Source organism: Typopeltis vanoorti, chromosome 20 (genome assembly GCF_054136105.1).
Source record: "Typopeltis vanoorti isolate ZY-2024b chromosome 20, IOZ_Tvanoo_1.0, whole genome shotgun sequence".
Classification (NCBI taxonomy): Eukaryota; Metazoa; Arthropoda; class Arachnida; order Uropygi; family Thelyphonidae; genus Typopeltis; species Typopeltis vanoorti.
Window position 1 is genome coordinate 92,589,147 of NC_143568.1, and position 14,432 is coordinate 92,603,578.

At 37.0% G+C, this 14,432-nt stretch overlaps 1 protein-coding gene across 1 annotated transcript in view; it reads left to right on the plus strand.

Annotated features, from left to right (window-relative positions):
• LOC150095658 (BTB/POZ domain-containing adapter for CUL3-mediated RhoA degradation protein 3) overlaps window positions 1-14,432 on the plus strand; it is a 119,074-nt gene that overhangs the window by 89,354 nt on the left and 15,288 nt on the right. Inside the window, exons 4-5 of the mRNA XM_090410252.1 lie at window positions 8,140-8,192; window positions 8,769-8,967. Coding sequence (XP_090266378.1) covers window positions 8,140-8,192; window positions 8,769-8,967 — 252 coding nt within the window. The remainder of the gene's footprint in view (window positions 1-8,139; window positions 8,193-8,768; window positions 8,968-14,432) is intronic.

Genomic DNA, 14,432 nt, shown 5'->3' on the forward strand with positions numbered 1-14,432 from the left:
TTCAATAGATAAATTAAAGATGCCAAGAAATTATATTCCTTTCTACAACTTGCTGTAATCCAGATTATTTTAATAACACCTTATCACTGCTTGCATATGGGAAATATATGTTTTCTGCATTACTTCAATCCTAGTATCTCTTCTTGGTCTCGCTCTCACTGATGAGACTTCAAACCTTGATTACAGCACCATTATTTTGAACAGTATGAAGGCTTAACCATGAGTGCAGCAATTTCTCAACACTAAGCTAATGTATATATTGATGCAATTATATGTTTGAAGTTTACAGAAAGAAGTTCAATACAGGCAAGTATTTACATGACAGTTCCCAACACCATCATGCAACATAGAAGAGAGGCATCACATCAAACCCTCAAAGAAAGAGCTATTACTATATCAGTGACGATTATTTTAAAAAAAATGGTTATAATATCAAAACTATCAGCAATTTCTTTGATGAACTATCTCATGCCCCAAGACAACAGCCATACAATTACAATGGTGCAGTTTCCTTACCTTGCATCAAAAATGATACAAACAAATAGCAAAAATCTTACAATATAACTTAAAAGTTGCCTTCTGACCACTACAAAAAGTATCCTTTCTTTCTTAATCCTCCTCTTCTACCTTTTATGGTGTCGAGGTAAGTACTCTTGTTACTGCTACCATAACTCGAGGATAAGGTGGTTAGCCCTATGCTGGGAGGGATAGGGCTAACCACTTTATTTGTCCTATGTCTGTAGATGTGTGTGTTCATAGGACTGGATTGCCTATTCTGGGGGACGAAGAACCTATGAGACCAGCTAATTCACCTTTGGTCAAACATGACCAGATAAAGGTTACTTGTGTTACTGACAGGAATCGAACTGATTAAGTTAATTTGCAACTCACTAAAATGCAAGGTCATTAAATCAACCTTGAGCAGCAAGAATTTACATATTAATGAATTAAGCTCTGAGGCAAGCCATGCCATATCTGGTAACAATACACCGCACATCTGATATCTCATTCCTATTCAACATCTGTTAAAAAAAATTGACAGTTACTAAATTCAGAAATCTCTTTGACTGCTTTTTATTTGTGTTCTGTTCCCTATCTAAAGAAGCACACAGTGTTACTAGTAATTGATTTATTAAAGTACTTTACTTTTGTGCATACTTTCATCAGTAATTAACAAAACATTTTTTGTGATGCATGTGTAGATATTTTTGACCGAAAAGCGAATGTGACAAAAGATAACTGACACTGGGTTTAATAGGTCGTGATAATATAAATAGTTAAACCATCTAGTTTCACCATATATGCTAGTGGCTTCTTCCAGGTTAGGAAGAACAGAAAAAATATAATAAGGGGTAAACATGAACCATAACCTAGAAGAAGCCACTAGCATGTGGTGAAACAAGTTGGTTTAAGTATTTATACTATACTAGGGGGGGTCCACCCCCCTGATGCCTACGTCCCCCGAGTTCCGGACTGGTAGGCCAGTTCTCCTTGAATTTTGAAGACTCGAGTTTTCGTCACCCAACACCCCCCGAGTTCCAGACTGGAAGGCCTGCTCTCCTTGAATTGTGATGACTCGAATTTTGAAGACTCGACACTCAGGGTAGCCCTGAGTTTCAAAACGTTTCAAATAACTTGACAAAAACCGTGACACAAAAATGTTACAAAAAAAGCCTTATCATTTTATATTATAGATTATCACAACCTATAAAACCCAGCGTTATCTTTTGTCACATTTGTGTTTTGATTGAAAAAATCTACATGCTCATCATAGACTTGATGGGGAAGTAAAGAGAAAGATATGTAAACTAAAACGATTAAAATGCAAGACTTCTGAATCAACTTACATTTCTGAAATGATGTAGAACAATAATATAATTCCCAAGTTTTTACATTTCAAATAACATTTGCATTCTAGAAGAACTAAACAGATCTATCAAAAAGCGTTGTGTGCCCTGTTACAAGAGAATACAATCCACAAGGTGTGCGCTTAACCAAGTTGATTTGTTGTGTCTTCCCTTGCACTATACTCTAACTGCCTAGATGCCAACCTACAGTCTTGTTTAGATAGATATCAGCACTACTTACAATAACATTTTTCTTCAAAAAACAGACCGATTAAAAAATTTAACACTATGTACAAGAAATGTTTCATCCTAAGAATCACCCTACATGATGAAAAAGCACTATTTATCCTTTCTAATCATAATTTGACATCAGCAGAAGCTAGCATTTTAAAGAAAGGGTTCAACTTTGCTGTCACACCAGAACACATTCCTAAAATATATTTTATTTGCAACGTAGAAAAGTTCCTTTACTTCCTACCTCATCCTGTTGCAAATGACATCAGATTGAAGACTGCGATCCTTCTCTCTTCATGTCATCTTCCTAAAAAGAACATCAGTTCCTCAGAAAAAAGAGATCTTTCAAATTTAAAGAAGAACAAGTTATTATAATACTTAAGGGTTGATAAAGGCAATTCAACTGTTATCGTGAATACAACTGATTATATGTCCAAGATTTCACTTTTACTCATGGATACCTCTGCTTACACTCCATTAGATTATGACATTACTTGGACAGACCATGAAGAAACCAACAATCTTCAACATAACATGGCCACATGGTCTACGAATCTTAAACAAAGGTTGAATCTATGCAACCTTTAACTCCATGATTGTATGGAATGCCCAAGGTACACAAGACTATCTCTCAATATTCCTCTTTGACCTATTGTATTAACTCACCTACTTATTTGTTATCAAAACATCTGACTCATCTTCTAAAGCACTGCTTCCCAAACTTCTGGATGTCAGGGCCCCCCTTTGCAAAAATTAAAATATTTCACGGCCCCCCTCGAAAAAAAATCGTAATAGAGAGATATATTATTATAATATTTATTGTATTTATATTCAATACAAAACATACACAGCGAATATTGCAAAAATCAAATGCATCCATTACATTTTGTGCCTCTTACCGTTTGGTTCTGAAGACAATGCGGGCTGTTCTGGTAAAATATGAAATACTGTCCTTTTTTTTTTTTGAGTCTTTTTCTGCTTCTTCTGATTGTTCACGGGATTTTTTTTTATTTTTTATCAGCCACTTATCCATCTCAGGGTTAAATATTTTAACGTAGAATAGATTAAATAATATCACCACTTAACGATACTGGCACACCACAGACTGATAACATGAAATTAGTGAATATTACCTGAATAAGGGAATCCCTGGACCAGGAACATTTTTCTCTTTTGTGACTTTTCTCCCTTTACGGTAATTAAGCCTAATGTGAAACAGACAGCAAAGGCAGGTTATTAAAACGTGCATATGATTGGTGTGGTATTAACAAAAGATCACGCAACCGAAAGATAAAAGCATAGCTGACAATTGAGTTGAAATGCTAACTCTCTTCAATCGAATTCCATATGTGAAACTGCTATAACATTCATTATATATATATATATATATATATATTACTTAGTTTTAACACTTTTACGAATTTTACCACGTTCGGTTGAATTTTATTGCTGCCTTGGGAAATTGAACTCACACACATCTAATTAATAACAATAGTTTTTAGTTAGATGCTGTGTTTGCCCATGCAACATATGGTTTTGTTTCAGTCTATACAGCATAGTTTCTGTATGAGGGGACATGTGATTCATTAATTAGTGTGTTTTTATCCCAGTTGTCTCTAATTGCACTATTTGTTGAGAAATATATTACATAGACTCCTCATACTTTATTCACTGGCATAATAAAAGTACTTGTTTTTATTGCCTCTGCAATAAAAACAAGTTATATACATATTGACTTAATATACATATCAAAACTTGTTTTATATTATCACTGTCATCCGAGCTAGTTTTCTGTTACCAATAAAAGTTTCGCATATACTTCACACATGAAAAAAAGTGTAAACAAGTTCATGTGGGGAGATAGTAACTCGCTTGCATGAACTTGTTTAAGCTTTTTTTCATGTGTGAAGTATATGCGAAACTTTTATTGGTAACAGAAAACTAGCTCGGATGACAGTGATAATATAAAATGAGTTTTGATATGTATATAAAGTCAATATCAACAGTCCCTGATTATGAACACGTGATGAAAGGGACAGGAAGATTTGGAGCTTCCCTGGAGAGCATTCGAAGTAAATACAATTAACCACTGCTTTGAAATGAAACATATGAATAAGCAATATTTACTAATAATCATTAAGCGCCGAAATACGCAGGAAGCAAAATTTGTGAACCAACACCAATGTGTGAATTTTTCCATTAAAATATAAAAAATAACAAAAAAGAAATAATAAATAATAAAAGTTAAATACATTTCTTTTAAAATAAAAAAACTACTTAGTCTTAAAACATTTTAAATTTGTTTTCATTATTTCATGGCCCCCCTCAACAAAACCTACAGTCCCCAGGGGGGCCGCAGCCCACAGTTTGGGAAACACTGTTCTAAAGGACCATCAGGCACAGGGACTCCTTCAACAAAAACTCACAACACTTTGTAGAAAAATTAGGAGAAATTTCTATGTTACCAGTGGACATTCTAGCTAGTCTAGATATTATATCTTTATTCACAAATGTTCCTATTAGATGATCTGTTCCCTTCTGACATCTCTCAACTATTTAGATATTGTCTCAACTCAAATGATTTCTGACGGAATGTAAAAAAATCTACAAACAACTATCTGGCCTTCAATGGAAAGCCCTCTATTTCCTCCATGTGCTGATTCACTTATTCATGGAAAACTTTGAAAAATATTTCCTGCTATCTACAAATCCAAAACTGTCACTTTGGTGGAGACATGTAGATGACATATTTATAATCTGGAAACACGGTGTGGCTGAGATACATGATTTTCTTTCATTATTAATTCCTTCCATCATAAAATTAAATTTGCTTTCAAACTTGAAAATGAAGAGAAATTACCTTTCCTGTTTTAATTTAGAAAAAAAAAAAAAAAAGGAGGTCTCTCTCTCCCTCTCTTTGTATACTACCATACTCAATGTGCCCATTAAGTAATGAGACAACAATTATTATATCAAAACAAAGAACTATATTTGGAATTGTCAATTACACAGATTCAAAATAATCTCTCTCCAACTCCACACAACATTTACATATGTTGTACAGGTGTTCGAAGGCATGGTGGAAACCCTAAACAGGAACATTCTTCATTATCTGGGTCACACCACATTGGATGTCCTCAGTGTTGCTGAAGCATTCCCCTTCCAAAGCACACTTCATCTTTGGGAAGAGGAAAAAGTCTGCAGGAACCAAATCTAGCAAATAGGGGGAGGGGGATATTTGACCACACAGATCAACTTCGAAGTCAGAAACCAATTTTTGTGGAACAGTTCTTCCTGACGTGTTGCATGTGGTCTTACAGATGTTGCATTACTTTAAAACAATACCCTCAGGAACAAATTCATAGTGGATAATTCCAACAGCATCGAAAAAAACAATGACCATTGTCTTGACACTGATTTTTGCAGCCTGACTTTCTTCAGCTGGGGAGAAAACATTCCACAACATTCCATACTCTGGTGTTTCCTTTCCGAATCAAACTGAAAACACCAACTTTCATTATTGGTGACAATTCTTTGCAACACGATCTTGATCAACTCCATGGATGAAATTTTGACGACATGGAACCCAGTGTTTCCTCTGTTCATGTGTCAACCTGTGCAGCACAAACCTTGGACAAATCTTTCTCTAAGATTAATCTGGCCATTTCTTTACTGACACAAAGCTGTATAGCGAGTAGCCCAGTGGTTATTCACCTGTCATGAGCAACAGTCTCCCTAGCTTTCACCACATTTTCATTTGTCTGTGCAGAAACTGGCCGTTCAAAGCATGGTTCATCCTCCAGGGACTCCCTCCCTTCATTAAAGACTGAAAAAAGGTGGAACTCCTGTGCACGGCCCAGACTGTTATCTGTGCAAATTTTTTTTTAGGTCTTGATACACTTCTATAGCAGGTTTTCCTAATTTACACTAAAATTTTATCACAGTTCTTTGCACCATAACGCAACTTCTGACTTTCTTCGGCTGGGGAGAAAACATTCCATACTCTGGTGTTTCCTTTCCAAATCAAACTGAAAACACCAACTTTCATTACTGGTGACAATTCTTTGCAACACAATCTTGATCAACTCCATGGATGAAATTTTGACAACATGGAACCCAGTCTTTCCTCTGTTCATGTGTCAATCTGTGCAGCACAAACCTTGAACAAATCTTTCTCCTGTGCAAATCTCTCTCTCTAAGATTAATCTGGCCATTTCCTTATTGACACAAAGCTGTATAGCGAGTAGCCCAGTGGTTATTTGCCTGTCATGAGCAACAATCTCACTAGCTTTCCTAATTTACACTGTCTGTGCAGAAACTGGCCATTCAAAGCATGGTTCATCCTCCAGTGACTCCCTCCCTTCTTTAAATGCTGAAAAAAGGTGGAACTCCTGTGTACGGCTCAGACAGTTATCTGCGCAAACTTTTTTTTAGGTCTTGATACACTTCTATAGCAGGTTTTCCTAATTTACACTAAGATTTTATCACAGCTGTTTGCACCATAACACAACTTCTGACACTCTCTACTTGCATACTCTAACTCCATCAGTTGTCACATGAAAGCTGTATCACCCAACTCAAAAGTTGTACCTGCAATTACAACACACTCTAGTGGTCAAAACTATAATCATATTTGTTAATTTGATTTTTTGCAGAACAGCCCTTTGAATAAATCTCATTACTTAACAGGCACACTGTGTATGTGGTATACCCTATATTTCTCTTCATTGCACCATATAGTGCACAAATTAGATATTATAACATATGCTGAAAAAAGGGCGATCTCTATTACAGGAGATGAAGGACTACTAAAAGAAGAATTACATCCTCTTCTCCAACTACTGTGAGCAATGGATATTCTAAGAAAATGGTATAAAGGATACTATTCTCTACTCCTGCTCCACAACAAATTCCTGACATTTTCTGCAGAGCCTCAGTTTCCATCCTTATACTGGTAGACTTGCTCTCAAAATCACCAAACTCATGACATAAGATGGTTTTCAAGTCCATCATGACTATACAAGCTCTATCGAGTTCACCTAAGGACCACAACCCTTGCTTACATAGGACAGACACTAGAAGTTTGTCAATTAGACAGAAAAAGCATATAAAGATATTAATAACAACAAAGAAGACAGCTCAGCCCTGGCTTTTCCACTTCTCTTACACTCATCATAATATTGGCCTTGTTTTTCCTGGTTTGGCTTTGAACCTCTCTTATACTACGAACTATGAACTCTGAATGGTATCTGAACATTCTGGACAGTGCAATCCTTCCTACTTTGTAGCGTTTCTACGGGACTAACCATTGTCCCTTTCAGCATGATAATGCATGGTGTCAAGGCGCTGCTGCTGTAACTGCATGGTTTGTGGGCACGAACGTCATCACTCAGCTGACCTCTACAGAGCCCTGATCTCAACCCTACTGAACATCTGCAGAATGAACTGGAGCATCGGGTGAGGTCAAGGGACATATGCCTCACAACAGTCCACAACTTCATTATATTCCTACAGGAAGAATGGTCCAAAATTCCAAGCAATCACTATCATACGCTTGTGGGATCACAAGCATATGATAATAAGATCTAGGATCACAGCTAAAGGTGATCCTACATCTTATTAAGGTGGCTGCCCATGTCTGTTTGTTCCTCACACAATGGTGTTCATTGACTTTTTCCAAGCAGCGTATTTTGATTTTTCTATTCTTAATTCTGATTAAGACTCATTATTCATATCAAATGATGATGATGATAGAATGTGATGTTATAAAGTCATCATTAAATTCCTAAAATGAAATCTAATCATCAACAAAATATCACGATCCAACATTCCAGAGTTATATTCTCAAAAGAATGGGTAAAAACCTTGAATTTTAGAATTTTTCAATTAAAAAAAATGAAGTACTCCATATGCCGCTTGTGCCAATTTAAGTTACTTTAATCATATGCTTAATTAATGAGAACTGTTGGTTTTTTGATGAGGTATTTATTTGCTGATGATGACTGCATAAGTGTGTATAGGACACATAGTATTTAATTATGTCTTTTTTTTTCTTTAGCCTGTTGTCAAACTTCTTATAAATCGACACAATAACAAATACTCATATACAAGGTAAGTGTTAAAATATATTCATGTAGAAATGTTATATATTTGTTACTTTTAGTTAATGTTATCATAAATTCTAAGATTTTTTTTTTTTTCTAATTTAACTTTAGCAATAAAAATTCTCCCCGTGAGGAATAGTCTTTTTTTGTGTGTTATAAAGTTTAGTTGATAAGCAGAAAAGAGGGAATATAATAGAAACATATAAGTTACTAAAAGGGCTTTATAAAGTAGATAGTGAAAAAAATTTTAATAGATGACGGAATTACATAGAACAAGGATTCACTCCTGGAAATTGTATGAAGATGACTTCAGGACTAGTTTTTGTTGTTGTTGTTCTTGTTGGAGAATGGTGAACGAGAGGAATCAGTTGCCTAAGACATGTTTGAGGACTTTGTCATTGAATGAGTTTAAATAGAGATATGATAGGAGAGACATAATAATAAGGAATGCAAAGAAATTTGCAGCCATAAAATTGGCTGCAAATTTCTTTGTATCTCAGAAGCAATTGTTTTTCTAGAAAATAATATTTTTAAAGTATCAATTTTTGCTTTAAATACCTAATATCTTTAACTTATTTTACAGCACTTCTGATGATAATTTACTTAAAAATTTGGAACTCTTTGATAAGCTTTCATTACGCTTCAGTGGCCGGGTACTTTTCATTAAAGATGTCATTGGAAGTAATGAAATATGTTGTTGGTCTTTCTATGGCCATGGCCGGAAAGTAGCTGAGGTATGCTGTACATCTATTGTATATGCAACAGATAAGAAACACACAAAGGTCAGTGTTGTTAAATTTTTACTTTCTATTCTGTAATTGTTTCTTTTCAAAAAACATTGCGGATTTTATTTCAAAAAGTAAAGATGTAAAATTATCTCAGAATTACATAATGGTGCACTTTAAGTTATGCTGCACATTCACCATTCAATATATCATTACAGCATTCCATTAAATAATTAATGAAAAAATTTTCTGTAAATATTGTCAAACTTATAGAAACTCTCCTGTTTCATGTAAGATGAAAGTTTTTACAAAAACTGGTGGGATCCAACTAAATAACAAATACAGGGTGTTCGGGATAAATTTGACAGTTTCGTAAGGAAAAAGAAAATCTTCTTTGTATCTATTAAATTTAATGAATTGACAAAAAAACATTACAGGCAGAGTTAATTACAATACTATCAACAAGATTTACTCAAAATAACCACCATTAGCATCGATCACAGCTTCAATTCTGCTTCGGAACCTCGAACAAGCTGATGCTACAGTCTCCCTGGGAAGGGCCGCAAAAACTGTTTTAATTTTATCCATTAACTGGGCTTTTGTATTACTGGAAGTGCGATTGGTGTCTTTTTCAACTGCGCCGCATACAAAATAATCCATGGGGTTAAGGTCTGGGGAGTTTGGAGGCCAAACATTTGGACTGGTGAAGTCGTAGAAATTTTCAGACAACCATTTTTGACTTTTCCCAGAGGTGTGGCAAGGGGCCGAATCCTGCTGCCATACATACGGCCTACCATTGGCTACCCTTGTTATCCAGGGCTTGACTACAGTTAGCAACTCCACGAACAAAGCCCGAATTCCAATGCCAGGGTTCTTCAACACCTGTTCCTGCAGATTTGCGAGGAATTCTGCTGTACGAACGCAATCAGATCGTCTGCTAGGGATCTTTCTTCTTGCTACATCCTCGTAGTCACCATTGCAAGTCTCTAGTTCATGCCTGATTGTTTTTACTGTATTCAGGGAGCATTGGGCAGCAGTCGTAATATCCTTATTTTGATGGCGGGCACGAATCATCATGATACAAGTTATTCTCTTCCATGATTCAGGTGGGTTCCAGCTATCCATCCTTTCTGACATCTTGTATATGAATGAAGAAGGGTCCAAACTTTTAAATGAAGAGAAGTGTGTGTTAATACATGTAACTTACGGAAAAATATAATTAATTATAAATATGTCAAATTTATCCCGAACACCCTGTATAGTATATTATATTCAGGCAATACTGATCAAAGAATAGAAGGAGTACAATAACATTCAACATCAAACATGAAAATAAACTTCTTGATTGATGTAGTTTCAAGTAGAGTTATGTTCGAAATGGGGAACTGGACAATGAAACTAATTTGTGCATATGGACCTACAAAAGGTTCTCCTAAGAATGAAGTGAAGGAATTTTTCAAGTCATTTAAGCAGGCAGCCGATAGAGAAAAATGGAAACAGTAATCCTTGCTGGAGATCTAACCAGCAAGGAAATCAATCCTACCAGGCATATAGAAAAGTTTTAGGAAAATTTGGAGAAAAAGGTAAGGCTTATTATAATGGTAAATAACTGCTGGATTTCTGCTCAGAATATGGACTACCCATTACCAACACCATGTCGTCGTCATCATCAAATTCCTGATATGTACCCTCAAGGGATATACAGGTTATGATAGTACTGCATGAAAAACTTACACCATTACTAATTTCCTATCTACAATTTTCCTCCAAATCAATCTGTCAAGACTCCAACATTATCAGATCTTATATTTCTGTCTTCTAATGCACTTTTTACTCTGTCAATCCACCTATATCTTGGTCATCCTCTCGATCTTTTTCCTTCCAACCTGGCAAAGAACATTTGTTTTGCTAATCTTTCCTTTCCCATTCTGTTTAAGTGACCATACCACCTGAGATTAACTCTGCTAACACATTCCTGGATGCTAATAATATTAAGTTCTTTCCTGATATCCTCGTTTTTAATATGATATTGCTACTGATGCCATCTGTTTACCGCTCTAATCTTTCTCAGGACTCTCATATCTGTGGTCTCTAGTCTTTGGTCAAGTGTTTTATTTCTAACCCAGTTCTCAGATCCATAAGTTAAAAACTGGTTTGAACACTATCTTGTACACAAGTAATTTAGTGTTTTGACTGATTTCTCTCTTATTCCAAATAAATTTATTCAGTTGACAGTTGATTCTGTTGTCTATTTCCATACTGAATTTACCATCTTCACTAAACACTATATTCCAGTATCAAAATGTGCATAAGTACACATGTAGAGAAGACACAAGAAATAAGAAAAACCTCATTAACTATGTCATTGTTGATAGTGATATCTTCATGCTGATTCAAGATACAAGAGTATATGGAGAATTTGAAATTAGAAGTGATCATCACTTAGTTTTGTAGTCTATCAATTTATTATAAATTTATTATTATTATTATTATGAGAGATTTCCAGGGGACTTATCGAGGGAGGCCACATACTCCTAGCACCAGTTGGCATACTTGTTCTTGAATTCATTCACACTACTTGCACACACAACATCTATTGGTAATCCATTCCATTCACACACCACTCTATGAGAGAAAAATCTATTCTCTCATCCCCTTTCTTGATGGCATTCATTCCCAACGTCCAAGAATGACCTCTTGTCCTTTCCTCACTCTCCATAAAATGAAAAATTCCATCTACTGATATCCTGTATGAACCCTTCCAGAAGTTTGTAAGTCTCAATCATATCACCCCCTCTTTCTCCTGTTTAAGTTAAGGGATATTACATCCCATATCGTTTCTTAGCCGAATAAGAAACTCAAAGAGTTTCATGCCGAATATAGTAGAAACTATATAAAGTTCGGCGATTCCAAGCATAAGCAAATACCTGGATACTGCAGCAACTGACCCTAAAGGCAGTGCAAGCTGAGGCAACTCATGTCTAAGGTGGAGCAAGCTCCGATCACTATTCTTGATATTTACCCATAATGTGAACTTAGCTCCTAGGAGCTTGCCTCAGCTTGCACTACCTTTAGGAATCGCTGAACTTTATATAGTTTCTACTATATTCGGCATGAAACTCTGAGTTTCTTATTCGGCTAAGAAACGATATGGGATGTAATATCCCTTAACTTAAACAAGTCATATGTCGCCAAATTGAAGCCTTTGGCTCTTCATATATTTAATAACCTGTTTCGTAGTGTCTGCAGTCTACAAATTCTTAGTCTGTTTTTGTAAATAGTATTCCACAATCCTGATATCATTTTTAACACACTCCTTTACACTCTCTCTACTGTATGAGAATCACCCAGGAGACCTGACCTGCACATAGTGGAGGCTTGTAAAAAAAGCAAAACTACCTCTTTATCTTTACATGTCAAGGTTCATTTCAGTATTGCAATTATCCTCTGATTTGAATTTGCTAAGCTGTGCTATATGGTCCTTGAATTTCAACTTCCTCTCTACTAAAACTCCAAGATTCCTAGCTTGATCAGTTTTTTCTAACATAATTCCACCAATATAATATGACATTGGGTATTTAATCACACAGAGGTACATGACTTCACTTTTACTAACATTGAACTGACAGCTATCTTCATACCCACAATTCCAGCCTGTTCAAATCATTCTACAGGTACTGCATACCAGCCACATTCCTGATTACCCTGCTTAATCTTTGCATCATCAGCAAATAGCTGTATGTCTCCTGTTAAATCCTTCTCGATGTCATTATTATATAGATTGAATAACAGTAGACCAAGGACTGATTCATGTGGTACACCACTTGTTATTTTTTAATTAATCTTTGTACTGGTTATGGGCAGTACTACCTTTACATCACATCCAGACATCTCGTCCAGACTTGATAGAGGCCTAAGCCTTTACAAGTGTTTTACCCTATGCCTGTTCTAGTTATCATTGTAGTCATTCTCTGGTGGCAACGCCATGCCACCAGTGTGCGCTGTAGGGCCCTCAAGGAAAGAACTTTTATATCCTTCTGCATAAGCCCAAGCTGTTTTAAGTCTTTATAACTATCTGCACTCCATACGCCATGTAAAGAGATGGTGGCGCTGGTAAGCATGGGGGCAAACCCCTAGGTTTACCAGCGCCACCATATTTTTATAGTAGTTTAGTTTATTATTATGGCCAAAGGCTAGTGGGCACCCTGTTCCCACCACCTGGGCATCAGCTACCCAAACGTCACCATCTCTTTTAATCACTAAGTCTGGCTTACGCAAACCCACAGAAGTCCTATAATGGTTCCACCGCAGTCTCCCAACCTTTGTTCTTAAAGCAGTTGTTCAGAATGCAGACCACAGCGTCATGCCTCTGCACGCGTACCCCATAGATGCGTAAGCAACATTGGGCTATATGAGGCAATGTCTCGCTGTAGTGGCAACCAGCCCTACAGTTTGAGTCATCACTACCCCATCGAGCTGTGCGGGCTCAAGTAGGCAGGGCATTCATCCTCGTCCTGATAAGGTCAATATACTCGAACTCAGGGAAGAGTCTGGTGCCATCCCTTACCCAATCATGCCGGGGAGGCACCAGATATGACTTTTTTAAAGGAGCACCATCTACAGAACAGTGCAATAGAGATGCCCACCTCTTGTGTTCTGCAGGTGCTGACTCAATTAAGATACCTTGATAATGCGACCAGCCTTTAGCCTGCCTAAAGTCTTCTTGCATTAATGGGCTATAGAAAGCCTCTCTGCAGATAGGGGAAGAAGATAGTTCTAACTTCTCGATTCTTGACAGCCGCAGGCGTGGGATTAGCCATCTAAGTGGTGGAACCCTGAGCCCACCATCCTTCACCCTTGCATGGAAATATGCAGTTGGGGTGTCAGGCGGCAGTCGGAGCCATGATCTCACGGCTGAACGGATAGCCCTGTCCATTCGGGACAGTACCGAGATATATGTCCTACGAAGCACCAACTTGTGGTAAAACAAGGTAGGAGATAGTGGGAAAGGAGAAACAGTCTTTGCTGGGGCTTGAGAGGAGCTTTCCTCAAAGAAGCGATCCCAGCTTCTAGGATGGAAGGGACAGAAGACCTTCCCTTTGAGGTGAACATGATACCGAGGTATCTCCACTCTTCCAGGATGGTTGAAGCATGCAACAGCCTCCCATGCACGGAAAACTCTATAGTCTCAACCTTAAGCTTCTTGTCACGACCAGAGGGGACAAGAGCTAAAGAGCAGGACTTTTCTACATTAATAGAAAGGCCTTGAATAGAAAAGAAGTTAACTGCCCGGTCAAGGAGTTCCTGCAAGCCTATCTTAGTGGTGGCTACGAGAATAAGATCGTCTGCAAAGGCTATAGCATTAAAGGAAGAAGCGCCTAGAGAGTAGCCTATATGGCTAGGAAGAGAGTAAAGAAACTCATCTATGACTCAGTTAAATAGAGGAACACCCCGCATTGTGGGAATAGAAGTTGCACGGGACCCTGTAGTGATAGAGTGATGGAGCTACCCAAGTATAGTTC